The sequence below is a fragment of the Aplidium turbinatum genome, chromosome 1, assembly GCF_918807975.1.
Source record: "Aplidium turbinatum chromosome 1, kaAplTurb1.1, whole genome shotgun sequence".
NCBI classification, from domain to species: domain Eukaryota; kingdom Metazoa; phylum Chordata; class Ascidiacea; order Aplousobranchia; family Polyclinidae; genus Aplidium; species Aplidium turbinatum.
The window spans coordinates 13,992,752-14,016,858 of NC_137472.1; the positions used below are offsets into that span (position 1 = coordinate 13,992,752).

At 37.6% G+C, this 24,107-nt stretch overlaps 1 protein-coding gene and 1 long non-coding RNA gene across 2 annotated transcripts; one reads left to right on the forward strand and one right to left on the reverse strand.

The window, feature by feature from the left end:
* Window positions 1–12,293: 12,293 nt before the first annotated feature.
* On the forward strand, window positions 12,294–22,391 carry LOC145768648 (putative Bax inhibitor 1). Its single transcript, XM_082580204.1, has 6 exons — window positions 12,294–12,413; window positions 14,388–14,493; window positions 15,452–15,572; window positions 15,950–16,096; window positions 18,037–18,217; window positions 18,845–22,391. The coding sequence occupies exons 1-6, from the start codon at window positions 12,352–12,354 to the stop codon at window positions 18,936–18,938; spliced, it is 711 nt and encodes a 236-aa protein (XP_082436330.1). The 5' UTR covers window positions 12,294–12,351; the 3' UTR covers window positions 18,939–22,391.
* On the reverse strand, window positions 19,506–23,352 carry LOC145768656 (uncharacterized). The gene is made up of 2 exons (XR_014288965.1): window positions 23,134–23,352; window positions 19,506–19,893 (listed from the first exon to the last, which is right to left on the reverse strand). It is a non-coding gene; the product is annotated as an uncharacterized LOC145768656 (long non-coding RNA).
* Window positions 23,353–24,107: the final 755 nt, after the last annotated feature.

Here is a 24,107-nt window from a genome sequence, read left to right on the forward strand (position 1 = left end):
ATTATATTATTACAGCCCTGAAACCAAAAGCATAAAACAAATTTATAAGTAGTCATAAAAATAAAACTACAGACAAGTCATGTCTGAAAAGTGGCTGCATCAGCTTTGCCACTACTGTAGATAATATATCTACTACCCCAACAAATTTAGGGAATACCTCTGCTCTAATCTTTCTAGATGAGACAAGCAATTACAGATACATTTTGGATCCAAATTGGCAGCACCCTAAATAACATTTCTCTAAGCTGGAGCTCGTTTACAAGCTTCCCACTTGGTTAAAAAGGCGATGACGTCACGAAGGAGGTATCCACCAAAAAAAATAGTACAAAAGTAGGGTGAAATCAGTCAACCATGACGATAAAGCAAGCAAGACCATTCATACGAAAATAACTTTAAAGATACCAGCATTTAATAAACGCTAATTTAAAGAACATATCTCTGTCTATTAACAAGAAAAAGTTGAGGTTGATAGCTTTATTACAAAGCGAGCAACTGGGCTTCAAACACAAGCAAATAGCGCCCGATGACTCGTTGCATATCCGAATCGAAGCAAGTATAGGCCTACAAGTCTCCCCTGGTCTGCGATCATTATATGTCGTTATTAAATTAGTTGTAAGTTGCTTGTTTCTGCATTGATTTTTACAATTGAACCATTGCTGGAAAGCACAAGCTATTGTCTACCCAAATAAAGCTAAGCCAGACCCTAAAAGTTAAAAATATTTCCTAGGTAAAGAGTTGAACTTGACCGAGTTTAACCATTTATACGAAAAATTCCTTCAAAGATACCAGCATTTAATAAACGCTAATTTAAAGAACATATCTCTGTCTATTTACAAGCAAAAGTTGAGGTTGATAGCTTTTTCACAAAGCGAGCAACTGGGCTTCAAACACAAGCAAATAGCGCCCGATGACTCGTTGCATTTCCGAATCGAAGCAAGTATACAAGTCTCCCCCGGTATGCGATCATTATAGGCTATGTCTTTATTAAATTAGTTGTACGTTGCTTGTTTCAGCTTCGATAGAGACTGTAATTTGCAAACAACTGTCGTCAATGTGGGCCTAACAACGATAGGAAACACTTTTTTCTTCTGCATGATTTTTATGTGACGTCACGTGATTCTCTGGATTTGGTCGATAAAGATGATGCTGGTGCCAGAGTTCCTGTGCGTAATGTTAAGATTGGAAATGTTAAAGCAGCCTTTAACCGCGTTACTGCTGCTCATGTTTTGAATCCAATGACTGGCAAATCGAAGTTGGTGTATTGTCAGCATGATCCTGGTTCGCAGTTGACTTTTGTTTCGAGTGATTTGGTCTGCAAACTTGGCGTTAAACCGTATGACAAAGCGTCGTTTAAAATGGATACTCTGGTTGGTCAGAAACCTACTTGTGCTAACCTTGTTAAACTCAACATCCAGTCGTTAGAAACGGATGAACTGTTTTGTGATACAACTTCGGTGGTTAACCCAGCTTGGGCTGACGATGTTAAAAATTTAACGCATAAGCAGGATTTAAGTGGTTTCCGTCATTTTCATGACGTGAATATGTTTCATTTGAATGATTGTAGTACTGTGGATGTACTGATTGGAAACGACAACGCTTATTTGATGTGGGCTAAAGAAGAGCGTGTTGGTGAGAATTGTAGTGAACCGCATACTTTACTCACTCCTCTCGGCTGGTTGGCTTGTGGTGGTAGCCTAAGTCACCCTTGGATGAAAGCGTTGCTAAAGTGTGCAGAGTGCAGACGTCTTTAGAGTCAGATGTCATCTCTGGCTTTCAGCGTAAAATTGAGTCTCGTGATATGGAAATAGCAGACCTGAATAAAGTCATTCAGGATTTGACCTTGCAAAATGAAACCTGTGAATTGTCTCGCAATGACATTTTGGCTAGAGAACTTGTTGAACCGAATATTGAGTTGAAAGATGGTCGATTTGAGATACCTGTACCGTTGAAGGAAGATATTGATTTACCTAACAATTTTGTGTTGGCGTCAGATAGAGCTGCTGCTTTAAGGAAGAAGGCTTTAAAACAACCTGAACTTCGTGATTTCCTTACTGACACCATGAAGGATCTTAAATCTAATGGCTATATTGAGCGTGCTGGTGAAGCAGAAAATGTAAAGGGATTTGAGTGGTATCTACCATACTTTGTGACGTCACAATTAAAAAAGCGCATTGTTTACGATAGCAAGTCTGAATTTCGAGGAACTTGTGTTAATGATGTAATGTTTTCGGGTTCTGACTTGTTAAACCCTCTGGTAGATGTCTTGGCTAGATTTCGGCTTAGTAGATTTGGTCTCATGGCTGATGTGACTAAATGCTTCTTTCAAATAAAGTTACCTGAGTCGCATAGGGATTTGTTTCGTATATAGTGGTTTGAAGATGATGACCTTGAAAATGGTAGAATGGTACCCTTTCGTTTTTGCGTTCATCCTTGGGGAATAAAGAGTAGCCCATATATCGCTTGCTTGGCTATAAAGAAAATGATCGAGCAAAATCCCAGTGGTGCTAGTGAACTGACTCTCTATAATATTGCAAATAATATGTATATGGATGATTTTATATTTTCGGCTGATAGCTTAGAGGAAGCTCAGCAAATCACTCATGAATCAATTGCTTTGATTGATAGCCTTGGGTTTAAACTTGTTAAGTGGAGTGCTAACAAGGAGGCTATGATTGTCTTGTCAAATTTGAATAATGAGATGCTTTCACCTTTGATTCGTGATGTTGACTTTCAGACTGAAGATATGACTTTGCCATCAGCGAAGACATTGGGTTGTGTGTGGCAAACCGAGTCTGACGAGATGCGTATCGCATGTTCCTTAAAGCCCTTAGCTAAACACACCCGCAGAAGTATGCTCAGTCAGCTTGGTCAAAATTTTGATCCGCTAGGTTTTGGAGCGCCATTTTTTCTAAAAGCACGCCTGATTCTTCTGCAATTGGCAATAGATAAGTTTGATTGAGACACCGAGGTCCCTGATAGCTTTGTAAAAGAGTGGGAGTCGTGGCTTCGTTCTTTGGACCTGATTAAAGATTTTTCGTTACCGAGATGGTATTTTGCAAAGTCTGGTGTGTGTAGTCCGGATGATGTTGTTTCGTATCAATTGCATGGGTTTAGTGATGCTTCGAATCAAGCTTTCTCTTCTGTTGTTTACTTACGTAGACTGGTTAATGGAGTTCCTAGTGTGTCTTTCGTTTTGGGTAAATCTACCATTGTTGTAAAAAATCAGTTTTCTTGGCCGATAGCTAGGAAAGAGCTTGTTGCCGCTTTGAATATAGCAAGACTCGTGAAGCAGGCCTACGAGACATTGAAGATGCCCGACTGCCTTAAGTATTTTTGGTGTGATTCTCGGACTGTGTTGCAGTGGGTTAAAAACCCTGATTTACGTTTGAATAAGTTCATCATGCGTCGAGCTGAGCATATTTTATTGTTGTCTGGAGCCCAGGATTGGCGTTTTTGCCCTACCGATATGAACCCAGCTGATGTTGGCACAAGGCCAAATCTTATTACAAAGAAAGAATTTCGAGAGTTGTGGTTGAATGGTTCTAGTCTTCTCTATCAGTGTGAAGAAATTCCATCTGGAGAAAATGCCACTTCAGTACCTGTCCATAGCCTATATCTTCGTGACGAAGAGGAGTCGCTTGACGTTGGACAGGGTGGCCTTCACAGATTGATCGAGGCCGCACCTTCTTTGTATGTTATGAAAAAGAGAATCGCTTATTTGGTTGCTTTTGTTGAATTTTTGTACTGTAAAACAAGAAAGCGTAGCTTTGTGGAGCCAAAACTGGATGCATCTTATCTTAACAGTGCTTTAGAGTTGGCTGTGAAGTTTGTTCAGAAGAGCGTGTATGGCGATGTGGTACATTTAATGACCAAGCGATCACCGGATGCCTTTGAGGAAGTGATAAAGTGGGGTAGTGTTGGCGCTTCGCAACGTGACAAGGAACGCTTGAAAGAATTGCGTTCACTTAAAAAGTACAGACCTTGTATAGATGACGCTGGTGTAATCCGCATTGAAGGGCGCTTAAGTAATTCTCCCGAGATCTCTCTAGAAGCAAAGCATCCGATCGTTTTGCTTTCGAAACACCCCTTCACTAGGCTTGTTGTACTGTCGCATCATAATCGAAATGCGCACTGTGGAGTACAGCACACTTTGTTGTCTACGCGACAGAAGTTTTGGATCGCTAATGGTAATGCCTCCGTGAAGAGGTATCTTAATGATTGTGGTGTATGTGCGATTGAGAAAGCGCGGCCTATAAGGCAGCTCATGTCTGATTTACCTTTGTCTCGCACAACTACGCATAGGAAACCCTTTTTTGATTGCGGCTTAGACTATCTTGGACCTTTAATCTTTGTTGAAGGTAGGAGCCACTAAAAAGCTTGGGGACTCTTGTTCACATGTATGGCATCTTGCGCTATTCATGTTGAGCTGGTTACGTCATTGTCGCTGAGTGATTTTTTACTTGCTTTTACTAGGTTTACAGATTTACGTGGGCAGGTTAATGCTATCTATTCCGATAATGGAAGCACCTTTCAGGCAACATCTAAGAAGTTACCCGAGTTGATAAAATCAGCTGAATTTCACAACGCCCTGAGACAGAGGGAGATAAACTGGGAATTTATACCTCAGTATGCTCCAGCGCAAGGTGGCTCTTGGGAGGCAATGGTAAAACAACTTAAAATTGCATTTTTTCACATTTTGGACACTTCAATACGTAAGCCCAATTTTATTGAACTGCTTACGTACACAGGCAGTGCCGTTCGGATCGTAAACGAACGCCCTTTGGTACCTTTGAGTGACGACCCTAGGGATTTTACTGTCATCACCCCTGCCTCACTTTTGACCCCATACTTAGACCCATACTGTGCTGTTGGGCAATCACATGATCGTGACCAATTAAGAAGGGATTATCGGTTCAATTTGTCACTTTCTCAGCAGTTTTGGAGCAAATGGATAGATTTTTACTTGCCAGGGCTTGGAAGGACCGGTCCTTGCCAGGACCGGAAAAAAATGGTTAAAAATGGCCGAGAATTTGGAGCCTGGTCAAATGGTAGTAGTGGGTTCTCTCCAAGACATTGGTAAACGTGGGAAGTATCAACTTGGGAGGGTGCATGAGGTGGTCCCACAAGTTAGGAAAGGGAAGCCTGTGGTTCGTAGAGCTAAAGTTGCCGTCTGCAACTATGATGAGAATACGGGGGAAGTGAAAGTAGAATACGTGTTGAGGGATATTTCGTGCCTCACCTCCGTAAAGAACACTTAAGTGTTAAGGTTTGAGCCTGGTTTTGTCTGCAGTGGTCGACACTTGTCTGAGCCCAGAACAGTCGGTTATTATCGCAACCATTGTATACAGGGTGGTCCACAAAAATGTGACATATTTTGTTTATCAGTCATTTCCATAAAAATTAATTTTACCTCTTGATTTTCAGGTTAGTTATGGAGTACAGCTATAAGTTTTATGTGTAGCAGTATGGAGCCGGGATATCAATTTTCAGTGGCTGAGCGGACAAAAATCATTGAACATTACTTTTCGACAAAATCTGTAATTTTGACCCAGAGACATTTTCGTCATGACTTTCCTGGAAGGAAAACACCGTCTCGGAATTCTATCAAACGCTTGTTGGAGAAGTTCAGAGACACTGGCAGTGTGACTAACAACAATAAGAACCATTGTGGTCCACCTTCCACCGCAAGAACCCACGAAAAAGTTCACGATGTTCGAATTCGTGTGGAGAAGTCTCCACAGAAATCCACCAGAAGACTTTCTCAGGAAGTGGGGATTTCAAGATCTTCTGTCAATAGAATTATTCATGCTGACTTGCAACTTTTCCCATACAAAATTCAGCTTCTTCAGACTCAAAGTCAAGCCAACAAGGATGAACGATTTGAATTTGGTCAGCAAATCAGTAAACGGATTGAGAACAATCCCGGTCTTTTGGATGTGCTTCTCTTTAGCGACAAGGCCCACTTCCATTTGAGTGGCCATGTGAACAAAAAAATATGAGATTTTGGGCAGAAGCACAGCCTCATGCGCATGTGCAAGCACCCTTGAGTGTAACAAAAGTCACAGTTTGGTGTGCAATAGGACGTAATGGCATTTTTGGTCTCTACTTTTTTGAGGACGACGAGAGATGCCAGGTGACTGTTAACACTGAACGTTACATCAAATTGTTCAGACGACAATTCATTCCAGCAGTAAGGAGGAGAAGGGGGACCGACTTGAATACAACTGTATTCCAGCAAAATGGTGCCCCACCACATTGTTCCAATCGTACCCTTGAGTATCTGCATCAATACTTTCCTGGGGATCGATTGATTTCAAGGAGGACCAACAACCCCTGACCGCAATATTCACCTGATCTTAACCCTCCTGACTACTTCTTCTGGGGATATCTGAAGGATAGAGTCTACCAGGACAATCCTGATACCATTGACAGACTGAAGGAAAACATTAGAAGAGAAATTAGAAGAATTCCAAGGGACATGTTAGAGAGAGTAATAGACAATTTCAATGTGAGAGTGGCAGCGATGATTCAGCAGCGATCGAACATATTATCAAATATTAAAATAACTCAGAAACCGGTTCGTTTTTACAAAAGCGCTTTTGAGGGCAAAAACTTATAGCTATGACCCATCTCCGGCTGAAAGGATTTTGAAAAATCTTCAGATTTGTAGAAATTATGAACAAACGAAATGTGTCACATTTTTGTGGACCACCCTGTATAGCGTCATTTTTGCGTGTACCTATGGTACCAATTTCATGTATCGTCGCGTATTATTCTTATTGTTATTCATTCTTTGCATGCCCTTTGTATTTGCGTATTAACTTAAACGTGAGTGATTCAAACTATTTGTGTATCGTGTGTTTTTATTCATTGGCTCACAATTGTTGTCAATTCTTTTTTAGTTATGCCATGTCAGACTGTCATAATTAGGGTTCGCTATGTTTCCGACAATGGTTCACCAAATCAAACGTCATATAACAACCGTTATGGTCTACTAGCTGGCATCTTACGCCATGGAATTTTTCTTAAAAAATGAGCCAATATTGCACCATCGTTCGTAAGACCTGATGAAACATTGCATCATCACCTTTGAACACCTGTTTGAATTGCTTGACGATGCCTTTCATTATTGCATCACATTAACTGCTTACGTGCGTTTGAAATATTGCAATGTATTCTGATCATTCTTAAAATGGTTACTTGGAAGTTGGTCGCATATTTAACTGTTTTGCTTATTGCTTGCTAGCTGGACAAAATTTCCGCCTTTTATCTAAGTAGTTTGTATCGTAGTGACAAGTTTTTAGTGGCGTACCGTGTTGCGTCCCAATTTCGACAGCTTTGAGGCTATTTTTACAGAAATATAATTCTTGAAAAGACGTTTCGGAAGAGTCTTTCTTTTCGGTCATTGCATACAGACGAACGGATCCGAGAATCTTATGTTACAAATTTCCCACGAAGAGATTATGGTTTAGGCTACCGCTGTGACCACCGGTGTCTATCGCTGCCAATTCTTGCTACAATCGGCTGACGACAGACATTTATTGTTACCATATACCTTGTTTTGGCCGCTTTTGGGGCTCAATAGCCCAACGGGTTAACCTATTGATGAAGACATATGGGCATACACTTTGCATTGTTCCTATTTCGATAGAAAGTAATAAATACAAAATACTAATACTGTTTGATTCTGTATCAATATATTAGTTCAATAGGAGCAAAAGAAGCCCAACCAAATACAAACATTAAGTGGCTAAAAACCTGGAGTGACCCTAAGGCCTAAGCATAGGCCAAGCTAGGACAAAAATATAAAATTTAAACGAAAATGCTGCATGAAAAGATTATAAATGTAAATTCTAAATGAAATAATAGCAAGTAGGCCTATAGGCTACCTACTTTCCAGCAGTTATGAACTGAAATATTTTAAAATAAAACTTGTCAATACGAGGTCCTTTTTGTTCAGTGGCCCTGTGTAGTAGGCTATAGCGCTGTGCCGGCGGTAGTTAGGCAGGGGCGCTAGAAGTGGGGGGCATGGGGGCAGATGCTCCCCTTTCCTTCAATTTTTCTATAGATAGGGGGCAGGGGGGCAATGGTGCCCATTTAAGGTCATGTAAGCTACTGCACATTTTGCAATATAACAATTTCTGCTATTCCCTTTTAGCCTAATTATAATCTTTTATTTTTACCTCAACATAATATTCACGACACAAAATTCTGTATCACAGCAGGTTACATCATTATAACATAGCATGATGCCTTTCCGTGCCATTGTTCTTTGTCGGACACTTGTATCATTACTCGATAATAAGATGATAAATGACCATTAGCCTATCGCTTTGTGTTATTTTAAAACTTAAAAAAATGGGCCTTTCAGTAACAAAAGTGACCTTTTTTCATAAATCAAAAATCGTTCCGGCGCCCCTGTAGTTAGGGCCATGGGCTACGGCCCTATAGCGAAAACAATTCTTTTATTAAAATAGATAACTTAATTGCAATACTCAGTCAAAAAAAGTACAAAATGTACGACTAAAATGAGCGATTGTTCGATCAAAACAACAACTACGTTCAAAAACTGTGCTTCACCATTATGAATTCAGCTCGTGAAGTGTTTTGTTTTCCACGTTACGCTTCATTGGTTGGTGGCGGAGAAAGGTCTATAACGTTGAAACAAGGTAAGCCGAAAACATCAACAGTTGATTGAGCTAATATTTTTAACATGAAAAAAGCAAGATCAACATTAGACTGACTGTTAATTTTATAATCGTATCGTAGCCTATGTCGTTCCAAGTATTAGTTAACCAAAGCGGTGCTTGTTGTCTCTAGAAAATCCTTAAAATGCAAACTGTGTCTTTGTTTTAACATATTATTACCTTTCTTTCACTGACCTAAAGCTTTCATTTACCGTACCTAAATTTAAATCTTTCTTTCTATAAAGCTGGTGGTTTATCAGATTGTACAAAAACAGTTGCATTTTTTTACAGGTCAATATTCTATCCAAAAAAACAAGTTTAATAAATGAATTTCTGTCAGTTTTCAATGCTACATTAGGTCGAGCTATTTTAAAAATCAACTTGCTTATCAGACGCACTGATGAGAATTAATTATCGCGTATTTAAAAGCTGCATAAACCGCCCTTACGTTGATTCAACGTTTAAATACCGCACCATTTGTTTGTGATTGTAGGCCTACATAGCCTACTTGTGTAACTAAACTGTCTGTCTAACTAAATTCGACTAAACTGTCTCATATTTCTGTCCAGTGTCCTACTTAAGATTAAAGTCAGGAATATCTAGAGAAGGGGATATGAAGGTTCGCAGCGATTGTCTTATTCTCATGACACTACCAGGGCGGTAGTTTGTAGTGCTTTAAACATGTACCGTAGTTCTTTTTAAAATCGTAGAAAGCTTTGTAGTGTAGCTGGTACAATGAGCTACAGAAGACAGTAAGCAAATGTTACGTAGAGCATATTTAAAACATACTTGTTTACAAAGACAGTTGAAAAGTTACCAGTAAGCTGTTTTTTTAACAAAGCCTTTGCAGTAGGCTAGATGTAAAGCAAGAATATGGGTAGGCTACTTAAATTAACAAGCAACCATGAGCATGCTGTGAATATCAAGGCCTGATGCTAATAGCGCAATGCAAGTTATCATAACAAGCTTTAACTACTATCGGTGCCAATTGTCATTTTACGATAAATACAGATTATTTACGATAAACAAAAGCCCTTCTATTGTCAGACGTAATAAAAGCTTTCGTACCCCCTTCTTTAGATAGGCCTATCCCTGATTAAAGTATAAGAGCTGCGCACTAAATCATTTCTTGTAGGCTACTGATTTAGCACTTCAATCCTTGCTGACTTGGATTGATTGAATGTTTATCCTCGGACTGGGAAAGCTTCTTGCATCCTGGCAGTTTCGCATTAATCTTGAGCTTAATCCTGGCAGTTTCGCATAGGCTACTTGTAGACTAGAGGCTTTGAATCACTGACGCAGGCCCGGTCACCGAGATTGACAGAGTGAAGTTTCCAATATTGTTGAAGTCTTGTTGCCTGGAATTATTCCATCCATTAAGTGGCGCTGAATGGAGAGCAGTCCTAACCGTGCGTTGCTCAAGCACACACCCCGAGAGTCGAACCAGCGCGGCTTGATCTTGAAGCTTCTTCGTTCCAGAAGTCACGCGATAACCAACTGAGCTATCGAGGCGCGAGGCGGAGAAGTCGACTGAATTGTAGGCTATTATGATTAAAGTATATCTGTGCACTAAATTTGGTAAACGACCTTGTGACCTTGTAGGCCTACCCTTATTGTGACCTTACAAGCTTTCTGCCACAATAAGTTAATAGAATTCAAGACCGTGTTCAGTTCAATCTACCTATAGCTTGTTTCTCTGTCATGTAGGAGGTCCCAAAACCGTATATCCATGCAACGCATAGGCCTACTTGCATCCGAAAGGCCTACACTGGTGCCGGTGAGAAAGACATTCCCCAACGTAGAGTTTGCGCCAAAATTCTACACTGACAAATTTTCTATGCACATTTTTTTTTATTTATGATAAAGTATACGCTACATTTGATTGATTGATTGATTGAATCTTTATCCTCGGACTGGGAAAGCTTCTTGCAGAGCTTAATCCTGGCAGTTTCGCATACTTGTAGAGGCTTTGAATCACTGACGCAGGCCCGGTCACCGAGATTGACAGAGTGAAGTTTCCGATTGTTGAAGTCTTGTTGCCGGAGAATTATTCCATCCATTAGATGCCGCTGAATGGAGAGCAGTCCTTAACGTGCGTTGCTCAAGCGCACACCCCGAGAGTCGAACCAGCGCCGCTATTGATCTTGAAGTTTCTTCGTTCCAGAAGTGACGCGCTAACCAATTGAGCTATCGGGGCGGATTTATTTACTTCCAGGCTAAATTAAAATAAAACAGACCTACAAACTACCTAATAACTGTTAAGAAAAAGATAACAGTAGACAATAAATAAGTTGGTCAATAAAAGCTCAAAACCAAAAATAATAACCTCAGAGCTGAAGAAATTGAAATAATGCAAATCTTTCAAAGGATCGCGAAAGTTCTTTGCTTGAATCATCACGTGATATATGGTGCAATGACGTAAGCTATGTCATTTTTCGACATCTGATGAAATACAAAGTTGCCATTTAGTTAAATTTTTTCAAGATTTGGATCTCCTGTTAATCAAAACTCGTTTGATACATCTGTACTTCAAACAGCTGAATGTGTGAACATCGGCGTCTGAGAGTGTGAACATCGGCGTCATTTACGTCTGATAATTTTTGAATTTGTTAACGACGGTTCAACTCTCAGTGTAGAGATTACTTCCAAAACAACTTTTTATTCAAAAATACTTATTTTCTGGTAACAACACTTAAGCTATATTGCAGTCAGTCAATGTCACTCTTTCAGAGATGTGGTTTCATCCGTTTGTTCAAAGTTTTCACAAATTTTATAGCCTATATTTTTTAATTTACTAATATTATTGCTTGGTCAAGATTAAAGTTCAAGGCTGATTTTTCAATTTGCATGTAGGTTTTATAAAAATAACTATTTAAAGCTTGTTTATCATCTTATTTTAAATATTCAAATGGATATATTTTTAATTATTGTACATAAATAGTATTAAGCCAATTTATCAAACATCTTAACTACCTGGTTTATTAACTTATCTGATATTATACAGAATACAGTTGTTACTGAATTTTTTGCTATTGTCAACAACCATTCCACAAAACTTACTTGAAAATTCCATTTTAAGTTGTTTGGCAACGCTGCTTGTTTGGCTTTCAATTTCATTGAGCAACCATATTTTAGGGAAGTGAAAATGTCCGACCTTGTTAATCACCACAATGTAGGTCAAAATAGTGACTACCAAACTTATGTAAAAGTAAAATGAATTCAATGTAAACTTTATTAGATTTATTTTTGAAAAATAAGTACCGGTAGTTGTTTTTTGAAGGTATAATCTTGGTTTCCTATGCACAGTCCACCTTAAAAACTAGTTAGAATTTCTAGTCTATCCTAACCTATTAAGTTTGCCTATTGTATGCTTATATATTGCTTCTTAGGTAGGCTACTGGTAAGTGGTAATTCATGAAAATATTTAATGCTAAATTCTGTAGCCATGCTGGAATACCTACGGTACCAACACAAAGGCATTGTGAATGTAGCGACTTTTTAAACTTCCTTAATTTGGTTGAATTTTCCATTTAAAAGTAGCCTAGCTTTTCCCGCCGGCTTTTCCCATATAGTGTATTAAATTTAAATCTTGATATTATCATTTTCAGATTTTTTAAAAAGTTTATTACATTTGGTACGGTAGTAAAAAACATCTGAAAACAACATGGAGACTCTTTTTGGAAAACGACAAGTAAAGATGTCAACTTTGACTGATTTTTCGCAGTTGTAAGTCTTAAGTATTGTATATAAAACAAGCAAGAATTTTTTGAACTACACACCAGGGTACCGGTATGGGATGCAATGGAATTAAAGATGTCTAAGTTGTAATATTTCATCCTGACATTTTCTTTCCATTAGGCTACAGAAATCTTTCGTTTCATCCCAAATTTTTTTGGCAGTGGCTATTTGACCGGCGCCGGTCTTTGAATCTGAAACACTATTTGACCGGTCATGACGTCACTCTATAGGCACTTCTTTCTTTTTCTCTTTCAAAGCAAAAGACGAGAAGAGTGCGTATATAACTTGTAAACTTGACGATTATCTTCAACTGATTGGATGGCGCGTGGGTTACGTCTCTGGTTGGTGTTTCAGAGGGAATGAGTTCGATACTTCGCGGAAGCGTATTTTTTTAATTTTTAACTAAATTTTGACCCGAAGTGACTCAATCGTTAGGCTGCTGCATTTTTGTAGTCAATTTTTATTTTCGGAAGCCTACAGCCCAATTTTTTATGTCTTTTGAGAATTTCTCTGGATAATTTTCCGTTCGTCATAAGAGGATGTGACCGTGTTTGCCGAACGACGCAAAAATGTAATGCGTCGTTCGGAAAAACGATGTTTCCCGAACACGATGTTTTCCGTGATCGGAAAACACGGTCACATCCTCTTATGACGATCGGAAAATTATCCAGAGAAATTCTCAAATTCAAGAAAATTAAAAAACTCTGACTTTATTACTCATAGTTGAAAAGACATAAAAAATTGGGCTGTAGGCTTCCGAAAATAAAAATTGACCACAAAAATGCAGCAGCCTAACGATTGAGTCACTTCGGGTCAAAATTTAGTTAAAAATTAAAAAAAGACGCTTCCGCGAAGTATCGAACTCATACCCTCTGAAACACCAACCAGAGACGTAACCCACGCGCCATCCAATCAGTTGAAGATAATCGTCAAGTTTACAAGTTATATACGCACTCTTCTCGTCTTTTGCTTTGAAAGAGAAAAAGAAAGAAGTGCCTATAGAGTGACGTCATGACCGGTCAAATAGTGTTTCAGATTCAAAGACCGGCGCCGGTCAAATAGCCACTGCCAATTTTTTTTATCTTTTATTCCATCTTTCATGGACATTTTGCATTTGCATGTATGGTACCTGTAATGTTGCTATTTTGAGCTAATTTAACAGTAATATTTTCAATTTATGCCACCGTGGGCATAGTGGCGATAAAATAGCATTATTTTGTGACAGGTGTTGTTAGGGTTGTTCTTTATGCCCAGGACTTCAAAGTTTCCAAAGCCACAAGTCTTTTTTCATTAAACCACATCTGCATGATGCATATTATTCATTTGTTTCTTAGGTTTTTTAGGTCTTTTCATCTAGACTGATTTATGCAAAACTCATGCAGTGAATTTAAATGAGTCAATTACTGAAGTTTAATAAAATATATTGTTACCGGTAACTCTGAAACTCATGCGCAACTTTTTTAGTCACCACTTGCATTCATTCAAAAAAAGCAGAAAACCATGGTGTTTCGATTTAAAAACAATATTACTCGATATTAAAACTCAATTAACATTAAAACTTTTGAATACCAAAATACAGTCATTGAAAGGTGATAATAAAATTCATATGGAATAATGGAAGAGTGTCTTCCATCCCATACATCCTTGACGTTTTACATCTTAAAATATGCCTTCCATTCCATCCCACATCCTGACACACACATAAAAACCCTGCTAAACTGCTGTGGTCTATTCATCCAAAAGTTGCCAAAGATTATATTTTTGTAAAAAGCCGTGACAGTACTATTTAGGCCCATGAAAAATTTCATTAATGGTAATGAAAAGGGAGGCTTTTCATTGAGAAGTAAAGAATTCAATTTAGTTTAAATATGAGGTTGTATGTGTGGTAAATGAAATTGAAAAACCATTTTGCTAATTAGTTCAGTAGGCTTTAGACTTTCTAAAACTTTTCCTAATTCACAGGACTGCTGCCACAAAGAATCATCTTCGAAATGTGTACACTTGCTTAACAATGTGCATGTTGAGTGCTGCAGCCGGATCCTTTCTCTACCTTAAGATTCAGGCTCAGGTGGTTCACATTCATGCATTAACAGTTTTGTACTTATGTATAAGTATGTGTGTGATAATTGTGACCTTTACATGAGATTAATTGACAAATTGCAGATGCATCACTTTTGTTTCAACTTGTTTGTGTACTGGTATTGCTTTTAGTCAGCAAATTCTCAATCGAAGATACTGGAATCAGTTTCAAAGGGACAGTAAATTGCAAAATACTAGAATGTATAGCCAAATGCCTGTCATTACAACTTCGCTAAAACAATATTTACGGCAGCTGTCATGTCAATAAAGGTTATGGGTTGGTGTGTTCTTCAGGCCTATTAACAGGTTCTGGGGTTATAAAAGTTTGGAAAGCACAGCTTTATGGGATTTTCAAAATAATCTGCTTAATACATATCATATATAGATGAGTTTTGTTTTTAGCAGCATGATTGTTGCTTGCATCACAGTATAGATATTAATGACCTGTTTTGGCCTGATGCTGCGAGTTTGCTGTGGTAATGTGAATTGCACCAGCTTTTGAAACACAGCTCCCTAGTCATGTGCTATGACAAATCGGAATGGCCCATTTCGGTGAGTCCGATTCAGTGAGTCTGATCCCTATTCGATGATTTTTTCAATTTTTTTTTTTTAATTATTGGGTACCGTAGCCTAATTATCATTGCTGTTTTAGGGTTAGAGGTTAGGAACTCACCGAATTGGACTCACCGAACAGTAGCAGACCCATGACAAATGGTGTTGAAGTCAGTGAGTCATTGTTTAATGCGGCTCTTTTGTTTGGGTTTGCATCTTGGCTGGAGTAGCGTAGCGGTCAGGTGAAGTGGTGCCTCACTCTACCGGCACACGTTCAATACTCGGTGCGTCACGGGAAGCCTCACTTAACTCTTAAAAAAAACTCATAAAAAAAGTTTGTTTGGAATGGCTCTGTTTTGTTTCCGAAATATTATTTTTGGCATTAATTTATTTAGAGTGGATTCATGGCCTCTTTGGTTTCCATTGGTCTGATGCTGTGGCTGGCAACCACTTCTCACTCCAAAGAGAATCAGACTAAGCGGCTTTGCATCTTGGCTGGTTTTGGTGCAACAACTGGTATGTGAAGTGAACCATTTTTGTTAAAATTAGACAATTTTCTGTTAAATGTAAGAGTGTATAACTTTGCATTTCAAAGAGTTTTTATTTGAGTAAGTCATTTCAAAGTACTTGTAACTTGTGAAATTGTTGGGAAGAATATTATGAAATGCTGCACAATATTTTAGAAGTCCCTACCCTGTAGAAAGTATAAGTCACACCATGTATTCACCACATAATAATTCATGCATGCGATTTAAACTATTGTAAACTAAGTTTATTTTGTGATGATAATACAAATAAACTTAAAGTTAAGTTATTAAATGCTGTTTTTAAACTGCCATAAAACGGTAACGTTACCTTTTTTATAGTTTTGACTTTTGAGAAAACTATTGCAGGATTTGGACTCGGACCTACCCTGGATTTTGCTATCTCTATCAACCCCCAGATTATTGTCACTGCCTTCATGATCACCTCCCTTGTCTTTCTCTGCTTTTCTCTCAGTGCCCTGTGGTCGCAGCAGAGGACTTACCTTTACCTTGGTGGTAAGTTATCTATCCTTGTGTTCTGTTTTCTATCAAACTTAAACATGTTTCTTGATAAGCAAGTATATGAAATGCCGAAGTACAAATATTGCAGTGCAATCACTGCCAATTGTGTTATAAACTAGAACTATTTTTTTCACCACAAATTTATAATCAATGTTATGATGCAAATTTCCTCAAAGGTGTTCCTTAAACTGCAAGCGAAACCTTTCACATGGTAGCCATGTCTGCATGAATATCGTTGAACTTCACAAAGGGTTTCTTTGTGACATAATAAATGTTAAATCGCAATAAATATACAATTGTTCTATTATTAATATATACTCGTAATATTGTAAAATACTTCAAAGTTTGCTTTTTGATAAGTTTTTGGAAACACTTGTCGGTAATGCAGTTTACTTATGTTTCTCAACCGATTTTACTTGAGTTTTTGTTCTTGTTCAAGCTTAAATTTCGTCTGCAAAATTAAACGGAAACAATTAAGCTTGGATAGATGGTTTGGTCACTTCACGTAAAAGTTAAAAAACGATGAGGTCAACCACTTTTGGAAAAATGCCCTATATAAACAAAAAATCGATTAGGACTTGTTTCCACCAGGGCTTAAAAAATTATCATTTTGAAGAGAATAAAAAGTGTACATCTACCTAATTACTAGACTACATCCCTGCCTCTAGGGCTGAGGTCAATGCTTTTATCGTCCCGGATAATGGATATTTGCTTGGGCCATACTGAGAGGTCACTAGTGAGAAGTCAATTCTTGGCAGGGTTGAGAAAAACCCGGGTTTTTTTAAAAAAGCCCAACCCGCCCGGGTTTTTTTAAAAAAACCCGGGTTTTTTTGGGTTTTATTGGGTTTTTTTAAAAAAGATGTAAAAAAAGGTAGATTCATGCTTATTTCACCTCAAAACTACTTTTTACGAATGAAGTGCCTTTCACTCACAGTACATGCTTGCATAACTCAATAAAATAATGCACTAGGGCTGTTGTTGCTTGAATGTTGCATCATCCATTAATTTCAAGATCAAGTTGGATGTTGCATCATCCACTGATTTCTATATCAAGTTGCTGCTACCGTGGTAGAAATCACATTATTGCATCATTTGCTTTAGATTTGAAGGCAAGGAGCATTTATGCCATCATGTTTAAATATTTTTTATCAATATATTATATATAGTAATGACTAATGGATGAGCAATTGCGTGGCCATTGGCCATTTATGCAAATGCTCTGAAACAGCCATGCGTTAGAATCCAGAATCTGTAATTGGTAAATAGCCTCCTAAATTGCATTTCACATCATATATACAGACTACAATAGAGTAGTACTTTCACCAGTTTAACTATAAGGCCTTCTTGCATAAATGAGTTTTAGTGTAGTATACACAAAGTGGCATTACTTGATTTTTGTGTAGGCCTACTGTACAATATCCACTGCGTTTTCAGTTTATTCTTGGAAATTTACTTCACAATCACATCCTTAAGTCCTAATTTAAAGTTTGTTTTAAGTGCCTTGTAGTGTTTTTGTTCATTTTTTTAATTTTCTATTAAAAACTGGACAAATATGATGCTCTGGGTTTTTTTATGGGTTTTTTTGGGTTTTTTTAAGTGGGTTTTTTTAAAAAAACCCACCCGGGTTTTTTTGGGTCGGGTAAAATACCGACAACCCTGATTCTTGGTCTCATCATTCAAGGCCCAAAGATTTGTTGGTTCATAAGTTATCTTTAATATTAAATACAAATTTGCTCTTTAAGCTTTCTAAACGTGTATTTTTTGCTTGGGAAAGATTGTAAAAAAGGCCACCTTTGCGGTGGCCAAAATTTACACAACAATCTTTTTCTCTCTTCTATTTTGCTTTAAAGAAGCCTGGTCTTAATCTCGAAATATCTGAGATCGATCAGTTACTCCTCTATTTTACAATAAATTATTCAATTAAATTGTTTCAGGAGTTCTTCTCAGCGGATTATCTCTCCTTCTAATCACATCCCTCCTCAGCATCTTCTTCCGATCCTTTGCTCTCTTCCAGTTCAATCTGTATGTTGGGACTGCCATCTCATGCGCCTTCATCCTCTACGACACCCAACTCATCGTCGAGAAACACGTCAACGGAGACAACGACTACGTCTGGTGCGTGTTGTTATAATTTTAAGTCCTTTGATTAAGAAACTGTGTCCAATTTAGCTTGCGTGGGGTACTAAGTTTTATCGAAAGCAGCTTGAGTAAGTTATTCTGTTTTACGAGTTATAAACAGCATGGAAGACACATTGATATGACAAGTAGAGTTTTTTTCTTTGGTTAATTTATTTAAATTTGTATTATATTGATCAAACAACAGAACTTGGTGACACCATCTCAGCAACATGAATTGTGGCACAAAATAAATGTCCGCACAATTGAAGCAGTTAGATTCTGTTTAATCATTAACTCTTCTTGTACTGGTGCGCTTGTGTGTCTGCGGCATTACTTTGACATGGACTTTTGGCTTGCCGGGAAGGTAAACTATCTCTAAATCAATTCTAGAACAAACTAAAGCCTTGTCACGTCAATTGTGTACTCCGCTTTGATAGACGAAGTTTGCAGTGTTGCCACGCAAAAAATAGCTTTCATGTTTCAACTAATTAATAATTGATAGGGACCGCACTTTGAGTTAGATTTCCTTTTTTTGTCATAGGAATATACCACGTTTGAAGGTTATATTGATTAGTACAAGCTTGATTATTATTAATATCATCATTATGAACATGTTCATTTCAGGCACAGTGTTGGATTGTTCATCGATTTCATCGACATCTTCCGTCGTATCATTATCATCCTCGGACTCAACGAGAAGAAAAACAAGAAGAATTAAACTAGCAAGCTCCAAAGAGCAAACAAAACTATGTATATCCAGATCTATTACTAAATGTTGTAAATTTAACGTCATTGCTTTTGTCAGTAGCTTTCAAAGATTTCGTTATAACAAGTATCGCTTGGGTGACTTTTTGACCCCATTAATGTGTTCATGTGATCTGTCAATCAAATTTCTTTAGAAGATTTAGCTCCCTAACTTCTAATGGCTGTACGGTTACTCTCTTTATATACCGAGTGCTTGCAGTTGTTAAAAGGTGGGGCGTAAACGATTTAATGACGTAGTGTCACGTTGCGATGACACTGGGAAGCTGCCTTGTACACGTCCTGTGTTCTGACGTCACACCCTTAAAGGTAAAGTTCGACGTTTGGTTGGCAGCAAACGGTGAGTATGAAAACAGAAATTAATTTTCCGGTTGCAGTTTCTTTTAAAGTTTGCAGATCAAGCTTATTTTGATAGTCATTTGAATTTAACGAATAGTGTCACAGGTAGCGTTTCAGATGGTGGTGTAATTTTTGTCTGAGTTGGATGCGATTTTGTGAAATGCGTCTCGGTTGTTTTTCCAAATTTTAACGTCTATTTTACGTCCAAATTAAGCATTCGTTTTGGAATTTAATGGCGGTCGGATTACTGATTGACAATACTTGTAATTTTTTCTACTGTTTGCAGAAACGGATTGTTTTAAAATGTAAAACAGCTCCCACCCAGCTATCAAAAAGTTGTTTTTTGCATTGATTTAACGTCTGCTGACATTAAATCAATATAAAAAGGAAATGCTTTGTTTTCCCGATTGAATTGCTCAAGTAACAAGACGAGAAAGTAGCTGTGTTCTCAAACCTAAACCCCATGCAGTAACTACATTTAAAATTAACATGCTAACATCTAGGTGTTTCCCAACGGTGTACGTTTTTGTGACCTGAAATTGCACATTGAATTCTTCTAGACAAAAATACCGCTCTATAATATTAACACTTTGCTCCTCAAAGGGAGGCCAGATTTGGCCCCCCCCTCATATTTCCTTTAATTATTTGAAGCACAGTAACGCCATGCACTTGGTTTTTCTTGACTTTTCCTAAAATTGCCAGGCGGATCTGATGATATTAAATTTGATGCTAAAAGTTGTGCAGTTTTCTTGTAAATTCAAGATTTTGGTGAATTTTTGCTATTTCTAGCTAACTTCCAGCAAAGCGTGAAATGGATTACATTGCGATGACAAGCCATAAGCTCATAATTGCTTCGTGCATCGATATGCGCGAGCAGAGAGAAGCATCCTCTTGCTTTCTTTTGTTTGGTTTGACCTCAATAATACAAAGCGCGTTATTTCTTATGCTACAAAGAAAAGCCAGTGATTGCAAAGCTGTTAATTAGAAACAATAATAGCAAGCTTTTTTGCGTTATCAGCTCTACAAAGAAGAATAGCAATCCACGATCAAAATAGTAGGCTATGGAGGCCACAAACTATTCAAAACAGTTGTTTCAAGCAGATAATATTCATTGACGAATAAAAAACGTTACAATAAGAAATCTTCTCTTGGATAAAGACACGAAAACCTGGTTTCGAAATAAACGTTCTATGGAAATGCTCTCATTGACAAAACTTGCAATTGAGGAAATGTATCACTGCAAATGCTTTTGGGAGAAGCCGGAGAAATAGCGTTTTTGCAAACAGTAATTGTGAGATACACTCAAAATTATGAGATAGGCTCCATTTACACGTAGCAGCTAACTCGATGGCGTCCCTTCACTGCTTTATGTCGCCTACTTGTTGTTATGTCCTGTATTTTTGTTTCACAGTGCACTGTGTTTTGTTCCAAAGAGCGCAAAATAAAGATGATAATGCCTCATCTACATTACAAAATATTTTGTAATGTAGGCCTACAAACAAAATGTACAATGTACACAATGTACATTACAAAATATTTTGTACTGTAGACGAGGCATAAATTTAGGCGTCACATAAGACAAACAACAAATCAGCTTTCTTCATCATTGATTCAACATCTGAATACGTTGCGCCAATGTATAAGAGGCCGGCTATTGTGAAGACCCGCCATTTATAAACGATCCGATTATACCAGAAGTGGGACAAACTAGTGGATCAAAGAATGAATAAATAATGCTGAGAAAACTAAATCTAAGTGACGAACAATACCGATGTCTTCATTTATCTTGGAAAAATGCTGCCTAAACTTATCAACAAAAAATACAGTAAATAACGGCAAGGATCCCGAAAGCAGAATTTGCTCGACTTTGGCATGAATTTAGTCAGACATCTACAGTAATAATTCCACACATACAATAACGGGCTCTCAACTGCTGTAAGATACATAATAATCAACCTGGTTCTGGGCGATTTGTGTAACAGTTTAGGGGAAGACACTACTTGAAATGATGCACCACACAAAAGATTTTCAATGAAGACTGAGTCTAAAAACCGATGTGGATAGTGCTGCACAATAACTTCAAGTTTAGGACAGAAGAGGCACAAAATATCACGATAAAAATAAAGACCTTGTGGGAAGTTTTCGAGAATCATAACACGATGCAAATACCATAAACGCTTAGTTTGCATGCTGCTCTAAGCTGGCCGGCAACCACAAAGGTAGACAATAGCCTACAGGCAGTTTATAATTCGATAACAGCGCAATAAACATTATAAATACGTAAACCGACACTTTTCTTTTACAAACGTTTTACGTCTAATAGTAAATTTTCCCCCAACAATTTTTTGTGAAGCACTTGCAAACCACGGTTTTGTAAAATAATTCATCATTATTATTTTTTACTTCTCGGATATTGTAAAACGTCATCAGCAAAATCACAAAAAAAATTTCATTACTTCAATGTAGTAGGCCTAAGAATTTTTTATAGAACTGTAACCACGTTGTTTCAACAAAGAAGCCATTTTTTAGCAATGTAAAGTTATAGAAAATAATTTGCAATCATGCAAATGGTTGGAAAGAATCTAGGAAGTCTTCTCACAATCTGGCACAAAATGATTATGTTTATTGTATCTCAGTAAAATGTTTTACGACAAACTTTGAAGCTTCGTTATAATCATTTTTATCTTTGAAGTCAAACGTTATTTTTTTTTGGCCAGAAACATAATTACTGCCTTGCTGACGTTGTCGCTTTTACGCGTATTTTTAGTGCTTCAAACAATAAGGACCCAGTCAGCAATCCAGTCCTTTTACATTGATTCAACATTTGTAAACGTTAAATTTATGTAGATTTGCTGACTGTGGGTTATTTCACATTTCCTTTGTTTACGCATGTTCCTCAATTCGCTGTTGCATTATTTCGACGCTGGCTGACTAAAAATGTATTTTCAAATTGATTGACACAATCTTCAATAAAAAGTGAGCTTCGAACTTAGCTTTGTTGATGTAAATGCTGTATTTTTTGTGGATGTAATTTATGAGTCATGTTTATAAACACCCGTAAGCGAAATGACTTATGATGTGGCCTGCATGATATTTGTGATGCGACTTGACACAAATCCACAATTTCAAAAGCACCTAATTTGAATTTAGAAATTTCAGATTATTTCAACAACTTGTTCAATTGTCTTCTCTCTACTAAAAATATTCATACTACAAACTCAATTGTAGACCTAAAATACACAAACGAAGATGTAAACAGCTATTCAAGCAGGCTAAGGTGTTACTTATGAGAAATTTGGTTCCATAAAACGAGAAGCTAGCCATGAGTTTCGGAATGCATTAGTTTAGGATAAAAATGTAAGACAACAAACGCAGTTTTGTTTTTTTTCAAATTCGTGTAACAATATTACTCTGATTGTAACTATTTTAGAATCAGCGAGTAGCTTACAATAAGATTTGCTCGCAAGTCGTAAATTCTAATCAATGCAATGATTCGGCACACCGCACACACACTTCGTGCGTTCGATCGAGCTCTTTGTTATTTAGAAGTTTGCATGAAATCGGATTAGCACGGTTAATTGAAGGCGGCAAGTTAAATCAAAATTGTCGTTTTTGGGTACCTTTGCAAAAATTGAAATATCAAGTTTAACATATAAAATTTTAAAATAATGAGTTTTCAAACTTATAGACAAATGATTTGCTTTCACACCAGTGCAACTTCTGTTGAAATAGCATCAGCGGATAACTCGTAACAGCTGATTGAATTTGATCCAAAAACGGCCCCCCCTTGAGCAGTTAACTTCCCAAAAAACGTTGAAAAGCAAAGGGTTAAAAAGTCTAAATTGCTGATTGTTTTCGTTTCCATTATTGCTGGCATCTGTTCTGTGCGAAGTTATCTCACTGCTTGTTCAAACTAGCTGTAAATAAACGTGTGACATGGTGAATTGAAGTGTGACAGCATTTTTTATTGTTTGAAGTGTTTCAGCGTTTGTTTATTGTATTCAGCTTGATACCACTACTCTACGAGGCAACCATATGTCAGAACGTGCATCCAGTAACCACCCGATTGGTTTAAATGTCATTTTAAATCTGTTTACATACCGTATAGATAGTTAAGTCGAGTGTTTCTAGGTGCAGTCAAAAGTAGGCGCTGAAACTTTGCAAAAAAGTTTCAAGTTGCAAAAGTCTGTTGCAAGGTTATGCAGAAAAGAAGCTAAATTTAAGTAAAGAAAACTGGCTCATTAAAATCATTTAAAAAGGTGCGCAACGAAAAAATTACTGGTGTGACAAACGTGAGTTAGGCTTGTTTCTGTTTTGAGTCCATTGCACTAAGGATATGACGTAGTGTCACGTGCAGCTCCAGGTTGCAATCATTGTCAAAAATTTTCTACGAAACTTTCGAGAAAAAAGTGGTCACGTCACCCAAATACTAAAATCGCTTCATTGGCTTCGTGTGTTTCAACACACACGCTTTGAAATCTGTTATTTTTTATTCAAGATTTTGCATGGTCTGGCACCCAGTTGATTTTCAGCTTGAATTATTCATTATAAGCTTGCTAGGACTTCACGGTCTTGACACCAACTACCGTTGGGGAACCTAGTGCTTCTCGAACTGGTGAATGGTTCACCCCAGGGAAAATGAAATTTTTGTTTACTTTTGTCATGTGTACAACGCCTAGGATCATGTTTTGCTCTTAATATGGCGCCATAAAAATGCTGTTATTATTACACTAGCATCATATGACGTCCTTCGGGAAGGGCTGCCAGAACCACCAAATTGGCGGGT

Coding starts and splice junctions, on each gene's coding strand:
- LOC145768648 (XM_082580204.1), top strand. CDS start 12,352: ATGGAGACTCTTTTTGGAAAACGACAAGTAAAGATGTCAACTTTGACT. Junction 16,097..18,036: donor GACTTACCTTTACCTTGGTG/GTAAGTTATCTA, acceptor AAATTGTTTCAG/GAGTTCTTCTCAGCGGATTA. Junction 18,218..18,844: donor GGAGACAACGACTACGTCTG/GTGCGTGTTGTT, acceptor TGTTCATTTCAG/GCACAGTGTTGGATTGTTCA.